Genomic DNA, 21,985 nt, shown 5'->3' with positions numbered 1-21,985 from the left:
GTTCCTTCCACGGAATATGTTGAATCACTTTTGATAAAAGCCTTGGCATGGCAGCCTGTTTTTATGCCCTCTTTTATTCGGAAGCAATAAATGCACTTTCTGCCAAGAGATATTCGTTCTCCAGTAGGGAATCTAAATGCTTCAAACACTAACCTATAGTTCAGAGTTCGTTCAGAAGTTTCCTCTTCCACTAAGCAGCTGTTGCATAAAAGATTTTTGTAATCCTTCAACTCTTCTTCCTCAGTTCTTTGCAGTAGGTAAATCTCGAAGTAACGAAAATCATTAACATGTTGATCATTCGCGACCTCGAAGTGTTGAACAAGGTCTGACCACTCGAACACTTTCTCATGAATCAGTCCTCTTATAACATCCAGGTACCAGTGGTTCAAACACCGGTGATGTAACGGATGCAATTGTTCGTTACCTTTCACTTGTATTTTGACCAGTTCTCGGTAAATGCGTTCTCTCTACAGGCAAACCACGAATGTTCTCTTGTAAAGTATCTATGATCAGGTCATATTAAAACCCTCTTTTTTCGGAGGTAATAAGTGAATTTTCTGTACAAATCTGATCGTACTCCAGTAGCTAAACCAAATGTTTTAATCTCTAGTTGACACACTACACACCGCAGAGAATATTCCTCTACAGACAAAATTCGATCAGGTAAAAGATTTGGTAATCCACTAACTCTTCCTCAGGTACTCGTTGTAGAATGGTCGACATGTAAGTAATAGGATGAGTAGACACCAAAGTCTTACTGTCCTTGTCCAGTTGAACAATATCTGACCATTGGAACACTTTCAACGCAATCAGCCCTCTTATAACATTCAGGTACCAGTGGTTTAAACACCGGTGACGTAACGGATGCAATTGTTCTTTACGTTTGACTTGTATTTTGACCAACTATTGGTAAATGCGTTCTCTCAACTACGAATGTTCTTATGTAAAGTATCCATGCTTAAGACAGTCAGTATTATTATATGTACAATCTTCTCCTAGAGCAAAAGTAAGCAACATAGTGAGTAATTTCTGGCCACTGCCATTCAGGGTAACGCCCAAGAATGTCAATGAAATCTTCTAATGTAAACGGTCTAAAGCGGTATAATAGGATGAACGCACCCTTGAGCCAATGAAATCTAACACACTTGTTGACTTCTTTCACTTTCCTCTTGTGAATTTCTCGACACAAATGTTCTTCAGTCACCCATTGAGATTCCGCTCTGGCAAGTCCCTGGCAAAATTCCTTGTAGATCTTTTCTTGCAGTTCTTTAGGTAATGATTCAATTTAAACACTGGTTTCAGTGCTGTCCAGTATTTGACTTCTAGCCAATCTCGTTTCTTCAACGACATGGTAGGTCATTTCAATGACTCGGTCCCACTAAGGGTAGGTAGTGAAAATTCGGAGACCATCGAGCATGTTCCAGGTAGGCTGAATCTTGTTGTTCCCACTGGTGTAGTGACACACCGCAACTGAAGCACTTCACTTTATCCCCATCACCCAAGTAGAAAAATCCGGCCCTGGCTAATTCTTTGGGGGTAGGTCCTCCCAGATATTTAGGCCATTTTCCTTTGAACGATTGAAGACGATTTTCAAAGTCGCAGTATTCAGGCAAAAGCACAGGGAACGAATATTCGTGTTTTACAGGTTCTCGATGAGGGTAGGGTGACATCGATAGGGTCGTAGACGTGAAGGTTGACATCCACATTCACAATGAAACCCTGTAAAGTGTCCACGATGACGAGTGGCATCGCTTTCGCATCCATCAGATTTGACACACACAGCATCACTTTCCATGATAGGGGTAGTGGTAATAGTAGTAAGAACAAAAGTTCCCATGATGCTTTACTGCATCACTGTGGTCACCGCGTACAGCATCGCTCACATCGCAAGGTTCAGCATCGCATTCAACTTCAGAGGCCCCAAACTTGAATCGTGCCTGTCTGAACCGGTTTTGTGTTTCTCTGAAAGTATTCATCTTGTTCGCTTGGTCTTGGTAATCACAATGAATTATCGATGTTGCATATTGTCCCACTTTATATGCTGACCAATATTGACGTGACCGTACGGCAAAGTGAAGTGGTTGGGAAGTCTCACTCGCTTCTGGTACACGATTTGATAGACTTTTTCCAAGGGTCGACTGACGATTTGGTGAGTGGGTAAACGTACAATCTTGTGCGGTTGATAGGTGGTCACTTTAACGTTTCCATCCTCTCCAGAATGCAAGGCTTTTTTCAATACGCCAAAGTTTACTACTCGACTGGTGCGATAACTTAGAGTCAATTCTTTCACTTTCCACTACGTGTGCACTTCTCCTTGTTTGTCGCGGTATTCGTAGCCGTAAATTTTAGGACCGCCACTAGCGAAACTTAAAATCTTCTCGTCGGGGAGCTCGTCTGTCCAGGCTCCTAAGCGATCTCCTTCGATGTTAGGGTGATGTTGACCCGGGCGATCGATGTAAATGCAACTGTCTGTGTCAAAGTACAGGACGCGATCCCCTAACAGTTCTAAAGCTTCGTACAATTTTAAGCGAGCATGGGCTGTCAAGTAAGCTGCAATGATGACATTTCCAAATTCGTCGGCTTGTACAAAGTCCAGATCTTCTTCGTAATGGACTAAGATCAAATCCTCACGAGCGACTTCCAGGTGTTTCATGTGTTTGGTTTTGTCGTGAATCATCTGGCAGTAGCGGGAAGGATCTGTCAAATATTCCGTCTTGGGTAAACACGATCGTTGTGCCATTTTGCCCCACAAGCAATTTAACATCCCTTTGGCAAACGATCGCCTGCCTTCATTTTTCTCGATATGGTCTAAAGCGATAACTTCGTGCTCCCAGAATTTCTCTTTGAATGTCTTATCATCTTCGGGAGTGTGACACCAGGAAGGATAGCCACTGGCTTCTTGTTTCAGTTTCAAAAAGGCATCCACGTAGTCTGCGAAAATGCCTTTCTGAGTCTCGTCGCCTTTGTGGTATTTTTGTATTTTGGGAAAGTGGTAAATTTCGTACACTTCCAGAACTTTGAACAATTCCACTCTGACCCACGTTCCCATTCAAGGTGCCTTCTTCGTGGGTGTGCTGACATGGCTGGTATTGGTTACACGTTTCAGCACAAGTACGGCACAAGGGAAAAAACAGTTTGCCTTGGCAATGGTGAGGTAACACGGGATAATACAAGTCGGTGGGAGGCAAAACGTTGCACTTGATTAAGCCTTTGTATTGTCGAATGTGGTCCAGGTCGATGTGTTCTGTCAGCAGTTGCGGGTGCCCTGCAGGAAAACGACAATATTTGCATACGTAGGGATACAGCGAGCACACGTCCAAGTATTTGATTTCTTCTCCTTTCTCTTCATTAGCATGGTACAGCAAACAGGTGGCATTTGTCCTTCCTCCGTACAAAATGTCCATCGGGTTCAGGGGGTCCATCAACTTGTAACTTTCTACGATGCGTTTAAACTTGGGATCAGTTTTCAAACCGTAATCCTACTCGTGTTCCCACATTTCCACCACTTGGTATCCTTGCTGTTCTAACTTTAGACGTCGCTGACAAGTGGCCTGGTACAAGTCTTCCATGGTTCGTTGTAAAAAATGATTTTAGTGCCACGTTCAGGGTAACAGACGGGACAACCCGTGAAATAAGCAACCGTTAAACTCGTACACGATCTTGGTATTTTCTAAGTCCCAGCCACCTACCGAATATGCTCCGATGCTCTTTTCGTCTCCGCCGTTGCGGGCGTGCTGAATCCGTTTGTCTTCCTTGTCGCACAAGTAACGTAACCTGCGTAGGGCTTTGACCGAGTATTGACGTTTGACAAAGTTGGTCGTTTGAGGGCTGATGACAGCCAGGGTGTTTTCAGACATGAATCGATGTCTGTACACTAAAGAACATGCTTTGGCAATGGTGAAAGCTTCTTTCAAAGGATCGACCCCTCCGTGTTCCATGAACAGTTCTCGAAATTTTCCACAGCAACGCCGTAAAATGTTCACGTCGGAACTTTAACAATACTTTAACATTTCTTCCTAAAAGTCGAAAGGGTCCGAGGCGTGAGCCTGGTCCCAAGCGTAGAAAGCTTCTCGTTGTTCGGTACGCATGTTGTCGGGGTCGTAGTCTTTAGCCTCAGGCAAATGTGGTAGAACGGCGTGTTGATTGGCTTCGGTATTGTAAAAGTGTGGAAAGTATCCTTTAGCCATTTCTGTCATTCCAAACGTTTTATGCATTCGACTCAAAGGCATGGCCAAATAACTCATCGAATTTTTGAACAGTACTTGTCCCTTTTGCATGAAAATGATTTTGGCTCCATTCAAAGTGACTTTAGGACGCTCGGTGCCATGTTCCGTATAGTATCTGAGAAGAAACTGTCCATCGTATCCCGAGAAATTGTGGGCCATCACCGTGGCATGACGCTTACAATCTCCGTAACGTTCGATGTCATCTTGGCTCCACGTCTCGTCGATGGGCTCTAAGATCCATCGGGCAAAATTGGCCAACGTATTCGGTCCCCGAAAGATTTCTTTCACGTCCTCCAGGAATCTTGCTGCAGTGATGGCAATGAGTAAAGATACGCTCTTGGATGCACTTTTCGCACTCTCGATGAGCCAGGCAGAAATTAGGAATGTGAATGCCGGTCTCTTGCATGCATTCGAAATCGAAAAAATGAAAGTCCCTTTCTTCTTGTCATCTTCCTCTTGCTGTGGTTGGTATTTCTGAATGTAGCGTTAATGTTCCAGTTTACGATTTGGTGACAAATGTGACATCGTTTCTTTCCTGAACATACATGTGGCTTGGCATTATTGGTACATATGCCTTGTCCACAAGTATGACACAATCTCAGCAGTTGACAAGCACATTTCTGCTGTGAACCTTGTGTCTTCAAATGTTGTTGGTAACAGGCAGGGCTGACAAACGTGCGCAGACAAGCAGGACAATGCACTCGTTCTTGTCCTTCCTCCAGACAGGGTTGAGAGGCCAAACATCCTGAGCATTTCGATCCACAATGTTTGTGTTGCTCTCGATTGTTATAGCCATAGTCACATTTCTCAGAGTAACAACCGTATCCCACGAATGCGGTGATACTGGTAATGGTATCGAAATGTTCATTGTGATAATAGACGTGAATGTATTTTCCATCCTTCAAATCTTTGCCTCGAAACAACATAGACCCGCGCACTTCTTGAGGGTGCACTTTCAAGGTGTAGCGTGGAGCTAGGACATCTTGCAATTTTTGCAATTCAGGAATGCCACAGGGTGTGTCTTTGGACAGGCCGGCTTGTTGTAACAGGAGTTCTGCTTCACTTCGTATTTGGCTCGGTCCGATTTTTGAATAGTTTTCCAAGCTCTTTTCCATTCTACCGTGGCGTTCTTGTTGGCATACGTTCGTCCCACCACGTTGGCACGGGCTAAACACATCTGGTCTTGAGGGTTGTTAATTTGGACGAGGCTCTTTTGGTGCTTCGAAGGTCGTCTACCAATAACACTTGTCCGGTCCCCTTGTGGAGAGAGACTTGAGTCATGAACAGTGTGGCTTTTCCATCGGTGATGTGAAATTGGTCATTGGATTGTTGCACGTGTTGTATCTTGTCCATGACTTTGGAAGGTGTAAATTCTGCTGGGCTACTAAACTCGATTCAAACAATGGATTTCAAACCGTCGTGATGAATGGAAAGTCTCAAGCGATCGTCTCCTTTGGCTTGACATTGGTGTTTCAGTGTGGTGAACAAAGAATCCCACACCTCGGTGACGAAGCCCTCTGTTTTCTCCACTGGTACATCGGCCTTGAATTCATTCAACTTCACATTGTAAGTGTAAGCCGTGGTTCTAAATTTTCTAGAGGAGCGCTTTTCCGTCTTTCGAATGTGGGTTTACTATGGGTGTAGAATCGCTGGGTCTGGATTCTGGTTCACTCATGTCATCTTCAAAATCACTGGCATGAATTTGTGCCAAGACTTCAGCTTTGTGTGAGGCGATACATCACGTTTCTGCCTCTTACTTTCTTCTTCTTTCTTCTCGAATTGATTCGATCGTTTCATCTTGACTGTGAAAAGTCAAATGACTAATTTTAAACACCATTTGTCACTTTATATCTATGGCAGACCAGCGTATATATAAAGGGTGTGTGTCTTGCCTTCCCATATTTATTTCAGTCTCAAACTGAGCAGAACGATGGAAGAGCCTACACAGATCGAACTTTTGATCACAGCTTTGCGAGGGGTCATCAGAAAATTTTCTGCAGACAAACCGACGGACTATTCACCCTCCTTTCGAGATAAAAGTCAAAATACTTGCTATATCTGTAAGAAGAAAGGGCATTGGTCTTCAGAGTTTCCAGACCGTCACAAAAAAAACAACAGGGGATAGAAGAGACAAAAGTCAAGATACATGTGATCATTGTCAAGAAAAAGGACATTGGTCTTCAAAATGCCCTAAGAAACAACTGGAACAAGAAGAAGAAAATCGGGGTAATGGACAGGAAGAAGAGGTAACCTCCCCCAAGGAAAAACCCAGACACGTGCAGAAAGAGAAACATGAGAAGAAAAGAAGAAGAGGAGAAAGTGAGGAAGAAGTGGAGGAAAAATGCGAAAGTGAAGAAATTTAAAAAAACAGAGAGAGTGAACAAAGAGACAGAAGAATCCTAAGAACTTCCTAAAGTGCTATGTTGTGCTGTGAATTGGATTGTAAAATATGTACCAGAATAGATCAAGCATAAAAAGTAAGTGTCTCTTGGTTTTAATTTTTAGAATAAGAATCTACACTCATGCACTCATACATTCCCACGAACCATAAGGGCAAAAAGGGCTTTTTGAGTTTTAATTGATGTTGGCAATTGAAATATTATCTCTTTTCGATAGAAATGGGTGGCCCTGAAAAGGACCTTTTGTGTATTTGTTTGTTTAAACAACAAAATTAGCAAGCAATCAACTTTAACTGTCTTAAGCCTTTGCCACGGCGAAAGCCTTCTTCTGGACTGCGTACTGTTGATGATGATTTGATCGAAATCACTAAGGGTGGTATGGCAGGCGTAGTCACAGGTTTGGGTTGTTTAGCTCTGATACATTTGTTTCAGACTTCTTAACTCTGTTAAAATGTCTAACAGTACCGTGACCGTTTGACATTCACACCCTTGCTTCTGTGCTGCTTCTTCTTGTTGTTTCCTTCTTACCTCTTCTTCTTGCTGTTGTTGCTGAAGGAGAAAAGCTTGTTCTGCTTCCTTTTGCTGCTGCATAAATTTCTACAATTCTTCGTTCTGTCTCTGTTTAAAATTCTCTTGTTGTGGTAAAGGAGAAGGTGGCGAAGGTACTGGTTCCAGAACAAATTTTTGCGAAAGAAAAGCCACAAAATCCCAATTAAAATTAACCTCTTCTGGAAGTAAGTCCGGGTTGACTTGGGTAGTCGATGCTATTCCATCGCTTTTCGTTTCCACGGCCGGTGCACTCCAATTCATCGTCTTCTTAGTTTATGTCATGTTTGAAAACTGCCGCATGGATTGACTGCGCACACACGCTAGCGCTTCTATACAGGGAATGTGACGTCACAAACTGCCCTCTTCGGATTGGACGACTGACTGAATTTTGTAACGCGTGTATGGATTGGTGAATGAACTCAATCCGTTTCGATCCACCCTTCCCCTATAAATAACCGCAGTTCGTTGCATTCCTTCACTTGTTCTCGTCACAAGATGTGAACCGACGTAGAATCCTCTACTCTCGTATCTTCAATGCTGTTCCGTACGAACTTACCCATGTAGGTCAGATCATCGTGGACCATTGTCAAGATGACGGATACAAGCGTTTGGAAGAGAAGAATTTATGTGGAGAGGCAAGGCTGTTTAAAGAGGGTTTTGATTTATGGACCAGAAGTGAGGCAAAGTTTGAGGAAAAGAAGATTACTAACAAGCTAATGTCAAGGAACAAGTCTACACCACTTCCAACTACCTTCTCTCCAGTCGACCTTCCGGACATGTTTGCAAATTTCTTCTGTGACGAACTACATACCATTAGAGATAAGCTTGACACCACAATTTCAATTGACTCGTCGTCACCATATAGTTGGGATACAGAATTTTAGCGGCAACCATTAGCAGCATTTTAATCTGTCTCTATAGATTTCGTACGTACTATCCTGATGAAGAGTGCACCAAAGTCATGTGAACTTGATCCAATTCCAACATCTCTGCTGCTTGAGTGCTTAGATCCAGTATTGCCTTCACTAACTGATGTTATTAATACCTCTCTCTCATCCAGGGAATTCCCGTCATTTTTCAAAACTGAAATTGTAAAGCCTCTGCTGAAGAAACCAACACTAGACCATAACGATTTAAAGAACTACCGCCCAGTTTCTAATCTTCCATTCGGGGCCCCGAGTGGCCGAGTGGTCTAAAGCGCTCTCCGTTACGAATCACTGCCATTTCACCTCTGTCTGCGCAGGTTCGAGTCTCAGATTCAGTCAATGTGGGTATGTGAGAAAGCTTGCCAGTAGCTTCTCGTGGGTCGGTGGTTCTTTCCGAGGTTTTCCCGGGTTCTTCCTCCACCATTAATACTGGCCGCCATGTATAGCCTATCGTGTGCTGAAAAATGGCGTTAAACCCCACAACAACAACAACAACAATCTTCCATTCATATCAAAAATCTTAGAAAAGGTTGTTATATCCCAGCTTGTATCTCATCTAAATTCAAACAGTCTTTTTAGCAATGTACAATCTGCATATCGCCCTTGCCACAGTACTGAAACTACTCTTCTAAAAGTAGTTAATAACATTCTCTCTGCTTTGGATAGCGGAAAGATTACAGTCCTCACCCTCCTTGATTTATCTGCAGGACTTGACACAATAGACCATGATATATTACTTTACCGTCTCCAGCATGTATTTGGCATTCATGATACAGCTTTACTTTGGTTCAAGTCCTACTTGGTCAACAGGACACAAATTGTGTCTGCAAATGGAATACACTCCAGCCCAGTTGATCTATGCTGTGGTGTTCCACGGGTGTCTGTTCTTGGACCTGTTCTCTTCATTCTATAAACTCAGTCGCTCTCAAGTGTCATAGATCATCATCCAGTGTCCCATCAATTGTACGCTGATGACACCCAAATATACAAATCTAGCCACCCAACTGAAGTTGATGCTACCATCCAAGGTGTAGAGAGGTGCATTTCTGATGTGAAATCATGGATGATATGTAACAAGCTGCAGATGAATGATGATAAAACTGAGGCCATTCTGATCACAACACAAAGACTTTCTCATTCACATCCTTTACCTCAAATAATAAATATCAGCAACACCAACATTAAATTCACACAATAAGTACGAAACCTAAGTGTTGCTCTGGACAGTACTCTTACAATGCACCAACATGTCATGAACATATGCAAAGCTGCATATCTTGAGCTGAGACGCATCAGCTCAATTCGCAAATATCTTTCAGTTGATGCCACTAAAACACTTGTGTATTCATTAGTACTTTCTACACTGGATTATTGTAACTCAATTATGTCTGTTTCATCTCAATATCTGCTCCAGAAACTTCAAAAAGTTCAAAACACACCTGCTCGGATCAAACTTAGAGTACCACGATCAGAGCACACCTCCCCGCTGCTCTGTACCCTACACTGGTTATCCATTCGATCCAGAATCAAACACAGAATTTGTTCTCTGTACTACGTTTCACTGTCGGACTCTAGTCCAACATACCTATCCGACCTCACCCATGTGTACACACCAGCAAGATACTTACGCTCCTCTTCCGACAATCGTATACTCATTATTCCCACTATGAAAACAAATTCATATGGACAGCGTTCCTTTGCATACCAGGTCCCAGCCACGTGGAATGAATTGCCCACTGAATTTAGACACAAAGACTCAGTGATCACATTCAAGAGGGCTCTCAAAACTCAATTATTTCGACTGCAAGAACAAACTTAAAGACCTAATAATGTTTCCTACCTTAAATATTCTCAGCATGATTTTTAATGTTTTCTAATTCCATGGTGTTTGTTTTTGAAATCATATCATTATGTTTTTTTATCTTATAGGTGTTGTCTAATGTTGTAAAGCGCTTAGAGCTTCTAAAGATTAGGCGCTATACAAAGTCCTCATTATTTTTATTATTATTATACGATGCCCTCTATGTTAACGGAATAATGTTAACATAAACCCAAAGGCCCTTTTCAGTGCCCCTCATATGCCTCGAAAAGAAATTGACTTTCTTGCCTAACCCTACAAAAAATTTAAATGTTGTGTCAGTGTTTTGTCTGTTGTATATGTGTTTGTATATGTGTTATATCAATCTCTACCTCTGCTCAGTCCTGTGACGTCACCTGCCCCTAGTTGCTACAGTGTTACCGATTTCCCTACAGTGACGTCAGACACTATATTTCCCTTGTCGCTATACAGTCCCAGAGTGTATTTCAAAGTCTTGTCGCTAAACAGTCCCAAGGGGGTCTGGTAATTCGAATTCCCCTAGTCCCTATAAATCTTGTCGCTAAACAGTCCCGCGGGGGGGGGGGGGTCCGTAATGTTAATTCCCATTGTCGCCAGGGGGTCCCACTTCACTAGTGTTGTATATTATTTGTTGGGGCGTTGATTCACGTGGGTAACCGGTATTAAAATCTCCATGTCATTTTCATTCAATAGCCGCTAGACGTAGAATTTCACTGCGCTGAATAAACTTCTTTTCCATTGTGTACCCGAGAATGTTTTATCGGTCTCCTCTGTTGCCCTTGAGAAACATCTGCAGAACGATGTTCCCCGATAAATGTGTGACAATATTCTTTAACGGGAATGTTTTATATTTTTTTATCGGGAAACTTCACCTTTTTCCGGCTCTTCCTTCTCTCACGATAAGAGGTAACTTTTATATGGGATTTTATTCCTTATTCACCCACATTCTTCGTTCATGAGACGGAATCTGGGACGTTATTTCGTGCCGGACCTGGGATTCTGGGGTATTATGTCAGGAAAAAACATTTGAGGACCGCTTCGAGATTGCGGGCGATATTTCGATTAGAAACCATTTTTATCCCCTTATTTAGGTTGCCCCTCCCCCTCTCTCAAACATACCCACATAATCCTTGCCTTTCGTTCTCTCTCTCTCTCTCTCTCTCTCTCTCTCTCTCTCTCTCTCTCCATTTCACTCTTCATTCCTGCCTTTCGTTTCCCTTTATTTTCATTTATTATTTCATCGGTTCTACCACTCTTCTTCCTTCCATCTTAGAAATTTTTAATGACCACGTAAGTTTATTTGTGCTAATGTTTTTAATCTGATTATGTTAATTATCCCTTCTAGTTGTGAGCTTAGTATCAACTTTTATTTCGAATATAAAGCCACTTTCAAATGTCCATTTTGTCCTACGTTTATTAGTAAAGGAACGAATGTTCGCTCCTTTACAAGTGTGATGGGGGCCCCTAGTGGCCAAGTGGTCCAAAGCGCTGATCTTTTCGGATCACTGCCATCACGCTTCTGTCTGCGTAGGTTAGAGTCTCAGCCTCGGCTAACGTGGATACGTGAGAAAGCTCGCCAGTAGCTTCTCGTGGGTCGGTGGTTCTTCCCGGGTTTTCCAGGGTTCTTCTTCCACCAGTTATACTGGCCGCCATGTTTAGCCTATCTTGGACGGAAGTATTGAGTTATACCTACCATAAAGAACAACAACAAGTGTAATATATTATATTTAAGTTGCCCCCTCCCCCCGCTGTTTGTCAGTCTCCCTCATGATAAAATATTGCGTAGTTCAGAACAAATTGACATACCTGTCATTGTTTCCAATGTATCTATATCTATTGTGAGCGACCTCATTTTCTTGTGAACAGCAAAATATATTGCCTTTCACTTCGTAAAGACCAGTTGTAACTATTTATTTGCTTCATGCATATCTTTATTAACAAATCATTTTTGCTGAAGAAATACATTTTTTACCCATTTTTTGCAGGTAACGGGGTCCAACATTATTGGAATACTGAAAGGAAAACGCTTTGGTACTTTCAAAGACAGAATTGCAGGGATCGGTGCACATTATGACACCGTCAGAAATTCCTCAGGTATCACTTTAGTGCCAACAATTATGAACACTTTTGTTCAGACAATTATGAACAAGTCATGTGTGGCCAATCTAAATCAAAGACTATCCGTATTAACAATAGTTTAGTTTCAGGCTTCATTGTGATAATTTAAGTCTATAAGATATCGGTGTTGTTAATCCAACGTGACATATTGATTATTATCACAGAGTCGGCACACCTTCCCTACAGTGTATGCAGTGTCATACTATTGATAGTATACACGTGAACATATCACTTTATGCGATTCTGATTGGTCTAAAAAAGTGCACGAAATTATTGTGCATTATTCTCTTTACTGATTGGCTGCGATCGTAAGAAAACATTTTTAACCCCGCCTGCTGGATGTTTTTGTTGTCATTGAACATTTTTCGCCGCCATTTTTTGACTCGACTCGCAAAAGAGAATTGGAAAAATATGTCATTGTCTGTTTCAATATTGTCAATTTACCCCCACAGGGGTTTGTTATGTCATGTGTAACATATTATAACATAAAAAATGGCAAAACCCCCAAGACAAGAACAGTAACAACAAGTAAAACTACCGGTATTGCTTAGATGATAACGAGGGTGGGATGGGGATGGATGGACGGTTATATATGCAGCATGGAATCCACCCTATATACAAGTTTGGTTTAAATGTGAACTTACTGAAGTAAATAAACTCACCATTGTTCACGGAAGAATGAAGACATAAACCGGACTCACCAACTGACAGAACTTTATCCAACCACATCATATTTACTCGGTAAATCTATGATGCAAGTCCGCCTCAAAAAGAGATTTGTTTACGTCTTTTGTACAATCTTATGTTCCAAATCGAATACTGCAAGTATCCGGTCACATATACATTACAGAAAATATGTGTATTTCTGCGTCCAGTAATCTTCTTTTCACAAAAATATCGCAACAATGTAATGTTTAGTTGTGATTTGGAATTTAAAAGTAAGCACTCTCGCTGTGTCGTGTAGGCCAACTCAAACCGGTACTGTGCACCGTATCCAACAATGTGACATGACACGCACTGGATATTTTGTGTTGACAAATGTTTTGTCTTTTGTAAAATGTTCTGATTATTTGGATGGACGCTTATTCTTTGATTTATAGTTATCAAAAATGTATAATATAATTTTACTGTTTCAACTTTGTTTGAGACTATTTTGTACGCACAACAAATAAAAGGTACAGCGTCTGTCAGAATGAACGAAATTATTCGTTCTTCTTTCTGTCAAAATAATTTCTACTGAAATAAAACTATGTGATGGAAAGAATCTCAAATGGGTAATGATTTAATATTAAATTTATGAAACTCGTTAAATAATGTCCAGCTTTTGCGAGCCAAGGCTTGCAAAAGCTGGACATTATTAAATTCGTTTCATAAATTCAATATTAAATCGTTACCCATTTGAGATTCTCTATATGTGTACAAGATGTGAAGATTGCAAAATGTTTAAGTTTAATGCCAAATGACACTTTACCAGCGATATATATGTTCCGCTCAGAAGGTCTATATATAGACTATTGAACCACTTCGTTTGGGGCAGGCCCGGCCCTGGGGCAAATCGCCTTGGGCCCCGCGCTTTCATGCAATGCAGTTGTTTTGCTTGGGACTTCGCTTTCATCGCTTGCTGCTTTGAGCCCGCATGCTGTCTTTGGCCACTCACATCCTAGGGCCGGCCTGGTTTGAGAAAATTTCTTAATTTACCTTCCGAAATTAATAACGAAAACCTTTCATCAAGACAAGAAACCAACATATGTGTTCCTCATTTACATATGTACCATATAAATTTATTTAAGTTTGGCATTGCTGTCAGTATATGCTAGAGCATATGCAAAGACCTCGCTGTTTCTCAGACAGGCTTCTTTCCCGTGACCTTAGCAACAGTTTGTTCTGGATTTCATATCAGAAACCTTCCTGGCAGGGAGATAAGTTTTACATGTATGTGCATTATTTGTACATTCTTGGTTAAGATCCTTGCTTTTAATCACTACGCTTTATGAAGATATATATATATATATATATATATATATATATATATATATATATATATATATATATATATATATATATATATGATTTCTTCTGCTTCTGTTCGTACCAAAATCATGAAACCAAAAGACTCTATGCATAAATATAAGTATAACTTCCATACAACACAAAAGAAGATCGTTGTGAATTACATCTCGTATTTTACAGACTTAAGTGTGTTATACTTCAGTTTATGCACACACAGACATATTGCACCCTGCCTGCTCACTCTTTTGCCTGAAATCAGGAATCTTGGTGAAAGAAAGCACTAAGACTGGTGTTATATCATCATCTAAATAAATGTGACTTAACTAATTTTCACGCATAAATAACTTTGGTTAAATCTGAGTTTTATCTTTATCTTTTTTATAGCAGATGAAAGTGTACCTCTGTTAGTCCACACCTATATGAACAACATCGCTGTGGCCTTTATAACTAGTTTTACAGTTATTTCATAACCACTCAGTTTTGAGATTGCTATATACATCTTAACCTATCTAGCATCATCAAATACGATGAGAGGATTCATGTTGATGAGAAATAATTCCTCGCTGCTGCAGAAATAAGTCATTTTGTCTGCATAAATTACGCTTCACCGATCTTTGTTACAGTTTGAATTTCATCTTCACTTCTGATCCATTCGTCATGCTATAATCATGAAATTTATACTAACACACCTTATAACCCTTTAGCAATAATGAAAGAAACCAATGAACGGTACAAATTCAGTTGTCGACAACAGGAAGCAGCCGAAAGTATAGATCCTACATCACGGCGTTAAGGTCACGTCAAAAGATCATCAAGATCGATATTGAATCTTATACTGGCTTTGGTTATGTTTTTTGTGTGTTTATCGTAAGATATTTGTTGTCATGGGTTTTTGGATTATATCCTTCTTAGATTAATGAAACTTGGCTAGTGGATGAGTATATCATTATTTCAAAAAGTGGTTAATGTGACCTGTATTTCATGATTGATTGAACTTGTCTGAACATTGTGTTTAATATTCAATCATTCATTTGTGCTCTGTGTATGTTCTGGTCATAAACCCTGATAACCGTAGGTACCTGTGTTAATAGTATACCTTATTGCAGAAGAGGGTCACCGACGTATTACGATTTACAAAGATATGTTAAGTTTTGTGTTTAGTGCATAACCACATAATAGCAAATTTTCCATGTAAGGGAATCCTGTATTATTTACTACGCAGTTGATGCCAAGAGATAAAGGTTTGGAAATCTAAAGATTAAACATTGTAACGAAGAACAATAATTAGAAAATGACCCAATATTTCGATGTGAACATTTCCTAAGTCAGAATTTATTTTCTACTTAATAATTAGCATTTAATGTGGTTGCTGGAAAATAGAAAAAGGTTGAAAGAGGCGAGTTGTATAATCGTCATTATATTCTGGCTGAAAAATGTTCTTTCTTTAGGTGTCGATGACAACGGATCTGGGGTGGCGGCAATGTTGGAGGTCGCGAAAAGAGCCAAAACTCTGGATAGACTTAACACAGTTATATTTGTCTCTTTTGATTTGGAGGAAGGTAATGAGAACATTTAAAAGTTAAGCTTCAAACAAGCATTTGGAGAAATGGAGGATGTGAACTATAAACTTTCATTAGAAAGGTCACCAACATACATTTTTAAGCCTCAGCGGTAACACATTTACTCGAGATCAGTGCATGTTGACTGCTGGTTCTATACTGGTCAGCCATATTATGATTTTCTTATTTAGTTAAACTTTGAGTATAATAGCAGTTAGTATTAACATAGACTCTAACATATGGCACACTCTATTTTATTCTCTACCTGTATTTGTGTTTTCGAGCTGTACGTAAATTTATTTAAACATTTCTCTTTCATAGAACATATAGTCAAATATATTAAATTTATTTAATATAGCTATCGATTATTTTGAAAGCAAGGTATCATACCTGATTGGGTAGTAAGAAAAATCTTTGAATTATTAAGAGCTTAGAGATAATCGGAGTGCTTCGTATGAGATCATGATGCTTCAAGAGACGTACAATGTGATTCTGAAATTTCAGGATAATCGAGTATATATTGTAAGTATTCGTTGGTTTATCGATAACTGTCAATCAGCTGCATTTTATCGATTATTCGTATCGACCGCTGAGCACTCAAACCACTTCTTGCAGCTTTAAATTATAATTTGTTCACCGTTTGTCTGTCCGGACCCGAACACTATCAAACAGTGAAAACTCATACAACTTGACAGATTTCACCATACGATATGTAAAATTCACAATGTTATAACTTCGTCATTTTTCGTAAAATTTGGATTAATTCTCTTTTTCGGTATATATTCCAAGACTGTTATTTGATGTTGAGAAGAAAATTTGGATTTTTGAATAGTTATGAGGTTAATTAGTACGAGGGGCATACTCGATGAGTCACTGGCCATTCGCTACATTAGAGATAGTCAAACCCTTTATTTGCAAGACAGCTAAATGTGAATAGAAGTGGTGTTGTTGCTGCTGTTGTTGTGTGTTTATGACTGACTGACTGACTTTATTTCCTCTTCAACATATATTGCATTAGATTAATGGATTTGGATTTGGATTTTTTTAACGTAGCTTTTAACGATTTTTCAGTCATATCGCTACGATGTCTGTAGTGTGGCAGTTTATAGTGATGTCTAGCACTGGGGTATCATGCCGCAGACATGTAGCATGATGTCCCACCCAGTCACGATATCCTGACACCAGGCCGACCAGTCCTAACACTAACCTCTTAATGCTGAGCGCCAAGCGAGGCAGCTGTTAGTATCATTTTCGTAATTCTTTGGTAAGACTCGGCCGGGGATCGAACCCACGACATCCCAAATAAGATTAATCAAAATCAGGATATGACAAGACCGTGAAACACAAAGATGAACCAATAAGAGTAGTACTGTGTCAGCTAAAGTACTGACAAAACGAAACACCTAAATACCTGCAATCATACAAATATTTAGTTATAGCTAAGTAGCATTTGGCTTCGCATGGCACTGATCTTCTATAAACATTTGCTGGATGATGATAATGATACAACGTATGTCAGAACGTATATATTGTTACATGATTATAATTAACTTTTAAATAGTAAAGAAAAGGAAAAAGAAAACGTACGTAAGTGTAACAATATGTGGATTTCGTTCTGTATGACAAATGTATGCATGCATACATTTTTGTATACATGAGTGTGTACGTGTGTGCGTGCGTTCCTGTATGTATGACTGACTAACTGACATTATTACCTTTTCAGCAAAGATTACATCCGGTTAATCAAACCTTGGATTATTAAATATGCTGAGTCAGCTAATTCCTTTACAAGATGAAACATTAATGCATACAATCATACAATTATCTCAAAGAAACTGTGGAATTAAATATTCCTTGGCACAGTATGGCCCCAATCTATTTTAAATATTTGCCTGGAACTGCTAATGCTGCAGCTATTGTCAGTACATCCATCATGTATTGATACATGATTAAAAATAAACTTGGAATAGAAACGTCACCGATTTCTATGTGATTTTGGAATATGTGTGAGAATGATATAATTAATTCTAAAGCTGGTCGCTGATAGGTTAAATAAAAAGAAATACAAAAATTGGAAACTGTATACATGTAAAATGTAAAAGAAACAATATTAAGCACGCTGTTGTGTGTATAAAAATGTATGTATGTATGTATGTATGTATGTATGTGTGGGTTTTTGCATTATACAAGTTTAGTGTGTTATGTACAGAGAATGTAAAAGAAACGAATAATAGAGCTACTTCAGCAGAATTTCCGTAAGTTATTTAGCATATGGTATGCATTTGTCCGATCTGCGCTGCCTGAAACGCATGTGCAACGGAGTCAAGCTTGCATTACAATCCGAGTTGCCATAATTCAACACTTTGTTATGCATGTGTTCAATAACATATTGTTTAAGCTCACAATGAATTTTTTTAATAACAGTTTTTCGAGTTTCCCTAAAGAAACGACCTTTAACCATTATTATCTACAACTATTGTGTATGTACCTAAATGTAACCGTCGGGTTAGTGTTTTTTGTTATAGTTGCTACCCCTTGGAAATATCTGCTAATATATACACAAACACATACTTGCACACCGCACCGCTAAAATCCATCCACACATCAATACACGTCCACCTTATTGCTTTATATAAGAACATCGTTCTCATCGCAACTTGATGTTTTTTCTGATGATAGATTGGATGTAATTTAATTAATTTTTAATTAAATCTTATTTGTGTATTATTAATGCACCAGACAGGTTGACGGGAAGTGAATTTTTTGTTGAACAATGGCTGCCCCAATTCCTGGTCAGTAATTACAGAGCAGATCCGTTGAAATATGCAGATCAGATGAAACTACACGGATTCTATATCTTGGACACCATTATGGAGTATAATACCAGCAAGCAATCTCAGACGTTTCCCCCCTTTTTGACACCGGAAATGGTAAGTACCATGCCCCTATCTAGCCTGATACTCTCGCACTTATTCCACTCGTACATCCTTATGCACTGTAACGATGTGCGCAGGCAACTAGACCAAGGAACTGTGCGGGTGACTTCATCTAAAATGGTATCCAATAAAATCTCATCTAGCTATTTGCATGGATATCAATTTAGGTCTGTATTATAAATTCCAGGTACAAAATTGAACCTTTATATTTCTGCTGAAGAATAGTTCCATACCTACAAATCTTAGGTTTATTGCTTGTTGGTGGGTGACTTAACTCTGCAAGTAGATGGTCGGGATCCATCCAATAGACTACATTACAGAAGATTGCATCAAAAGATAAAGACAAGAAAGAAAGACACACACACACACGTACATATGTGTGTGTGTATATATATATATATATATATATATATATATATATATATATATATATATATATATATATATATATTGTTATGTATATTTTATTTTATTATATGATTTAATATATATTTATTTCAATTTAATTGTGTGTCAGTTTTAAATTGTTTATAATTTTTAATTGCATGCTATTGTAATGTAAATTTATTGTCAAGAGATGACAATTTTTTCAGAAAATAGTTTGACCTTGACTCTGTGTTTTATAAACACCAGGTGTTGATCTAAATCCTGACCTTGTTTCAAAATTTGTAGCAACCATCGTAAACAAGTTCTATTTTAATTTTGAAGTGATTGGTTGTTGTCGAGGTCATGATGGGAGTTCGTGTTTAAGATGTAAACAAATATTTTAATTTTTTTTATTTCTTAGAGTAAAATGATGGGTTTTCGTCAGGGCCACACTGGCTAGACGGTATCTTTGACAGGTACTTAATTTATATGAGTTTCCAGAACATGATCACGTGACCCCTTGTTTATGTTTTAGGATAAGATATAACCTCTGTTTTGGAGAGTTATTCTCAGTAGAAGCTGGGCTGTTTAACTGGAAGTTGTATGTTGTGCTATTTGGAGTTATTTCGAATTACTTGCTTTCAAAAGGAATAATTTTGTTATTTTTTCTGGAAAATACGTGTGCGCATGTTGGATTCTTAATCAAAGACAGTTCTTACAAGAAATTTATTTTGATTTCCAAAAACCTGAGTGATAATTCTAGTTTCTACAAGGAACTGTAGACTTCAATACTACATATTGCAGCATACGTCATCGTCTTCCATCTTGGATTTTTCGTCGGTCTTCGAACTTGATATCAGCAGAACATTTTTGTTATTAGGACTTCAAAAAACTTTATTCTTGGATCATTCTTGGATTATTTTTGGATTTGATTCTTAAAACCGTTAGTTCATATTTTTTCATTTTTACAGAATTTTTCCATTGAAATAAATTATTGTATTTTTTCAAAGCTTGTTGTTTTCTGTTTTCACTCTTTCTTGTGTTACCGTTTATTCGAGCCTAAACACGTGACATAAGAATATATATATATATATATATATATATATATATATATATATATATATATATATATATATATATATGACGAATTTTATTTATTGATGATAAACTAAATGTAAACCGTTTAGGTAACTGGAAATCACATAAGACAACACAACAGTTGTGATTGGTCTACTGCCTAAGAGTTGAAAACATATGCCCATGGATATAATTGAGGTTAATTTATATATAGTCTCCTTGAACCTCTTTTTCAGATAAGTGTTATAATAAGTATGAATTCTTTGTATGAATTGCATCTTGTATTAACTTTGCCCTATTAACAGAGTTTATGAGGAATGCATCTTTGCGTCATGTATGTATATGTCATTGCATTTCTAAAACCTTCCAAAACGGCACTTTATGGATTGATTGATGTATTTGGTGTATAGTCATAAGAACAGGCTAAAAAATTCATCTCTCCCTTTTCCTTTGCATCTTCTTGATTGAATATCTACCACATATATATTCAACTTGGACGTGGTTAATAACATGTTAACAAGAAGGTTGCCTCGATGGGAGGAATACAGCAAACAAACGAAATCCAAACATATCCAAACATATCCAAACCAGAACTAATTATCTTTAATATATTACAATACAAATACAAAAAAGATTTTCTTCTCATTATAGTATAAACAACCGATCTCTTATGCTCTTAACCATAAATAGCAGGAATTTTCTGGTCGAAATTCTTAAAATTGAATGATCCAAATAAAATTCAAAGTTAAAACTTTGGTTTAATGGATGTTAATCGATCAACGTTTGATCCAAAGTAAAGTAATTTTCTCATTTAGAGTGACGTTTAGATGCAATTTACATTTCGTCAAAATTTTCAAAACATTATTGACAGAGTATTTCATTATTACAAATAATGTGCAAAGGTAATGGCATAACTAATTTTGTAAGTTTCGAGTAAATTAAAAGTACTTTCTCAGTTCTTGCAAAGATCTTAATATTAAATTATGATACCCTGATATTGGAGAAAATGAACTCCATATGTATGGAGTCTTTCAAATCATCCAAAAGACGGGCACATTAGTATAGACAAAGTTCTAAGTAAACTAATTCCGATTTAATACTTGTAACGCGCTCTTGTATCTCACCTTTCTGTTAACACTGAGCAATAATGTCTCATCCAAAAACAGTTTGCCATGATTTGGCTCTACGTTTTTAGTCATAATATGCCAAGTTTCAATAACATCTTTCCAGAAATCGATTTATTAATTTCTAATAGTATTTTGTAGCAAAACCAATCGCACAGGTACAAACATCAAATATTTAGGACATATCTAGGTTGTTTTCAAAGGAATACAAACTGATATTTATGTCGGTGTCTTGAGTTAATATATTATATAGATGAAAATATTTACTAAACTTCTGTTCTAATCTGCTACACAGTTTTAAAAATAAGGCCGATTAATATCTAAAATCCGTGCCCCGATTCTGAGCTGCGCAAGTCACCATGATGAATGTACCTTTTATTCTGACGTTTCTAAGTCTATTCCACTAGATCGCTGACACAATGATCTATTGATTCCCTGTTGCAGTAAATATTATTGGGAACTGTTTCAAAAATCATTTAGAGAAAATGTTGTTAAACTATTATAAATAAAATAGGATACATAGACGTACAAAACCAAACAGCCAACAATGTCGTCGGATTTATTCAACCAACTTCGAGTACTTACTACTTTTCAAAACGACAAGATAGCTATTAATGATTCCATACACATGGTTAACATTTTATCAAGACATTTCGCATTTGCTGCGAGCACGCATACTTTACCACAATAAATCAAACTGAAAACAATCTTTCCGACAACTTTAAAAACTTCCAGTCATCTACAACAATCTGTTATCTTGTCGTAAAACCGGAATCAATTGTCACAGGCACAAACAGCCACTGCGTTCACAGTTGAGGAATATATGATGACATTCTGTTCTTCGAGAAAGTTGTCAAG

The 21,985-nt window shown here is 38.4% G+C and overlaps 1 protein-coding gene across 3 annotated transcripts in view; it reads left to right on the top strand.

The window, feature by feature from the left end:
- Positions 1-21,985, top strand: part of LOC149775943 (uncharacterized) — a 151,727-nt gene that overhangs the window by 120,289 nt on the left and 9,453 nt on the right. For 2 of the 3 annotated variants that reach the window (XM_089941052.1, XM_089941051.1), the window contains exons 3-5: positions 11,923-12,031; positions 15,514-15,624; positions 18,364-18,554. In XM_089941052.1, coding sequence (XP_089797178.1) covers positions 11,923-12,031; positions 15,514-15,624; positions 18,364-18,554 — 411 coding nt within the window. The remainder of the gene's footprint in view (positions 1-11,922; positions 12,032-15,513; positions 15,625-18,363; positions 18,555-21,985) is intronic. The other variant, XM_089941053.1, reaches the window with a different exon arrangement.

Source organism: Sinohyriopsis cumingii, chromosome 18, assembly GCF_028554795.1.
Source record: "Sinohyriopsis cumingii isolate HCF-2022 chromosome 18, ASM2855479v2, whole genome shotgun sequence".
NCBI classification, from domain to species: domain Eukaryota; kingdom Metazoa; phylum Mollusca; class Bivalvia; order Unionida; family Unionidae; genus Sinohyriopsis; species Sinohyriopsis cumingii.
Note: the sequence above shows the minus strand (reverse complement) of the source record. Positions and strands in the feature narration are given on the sequence as shown.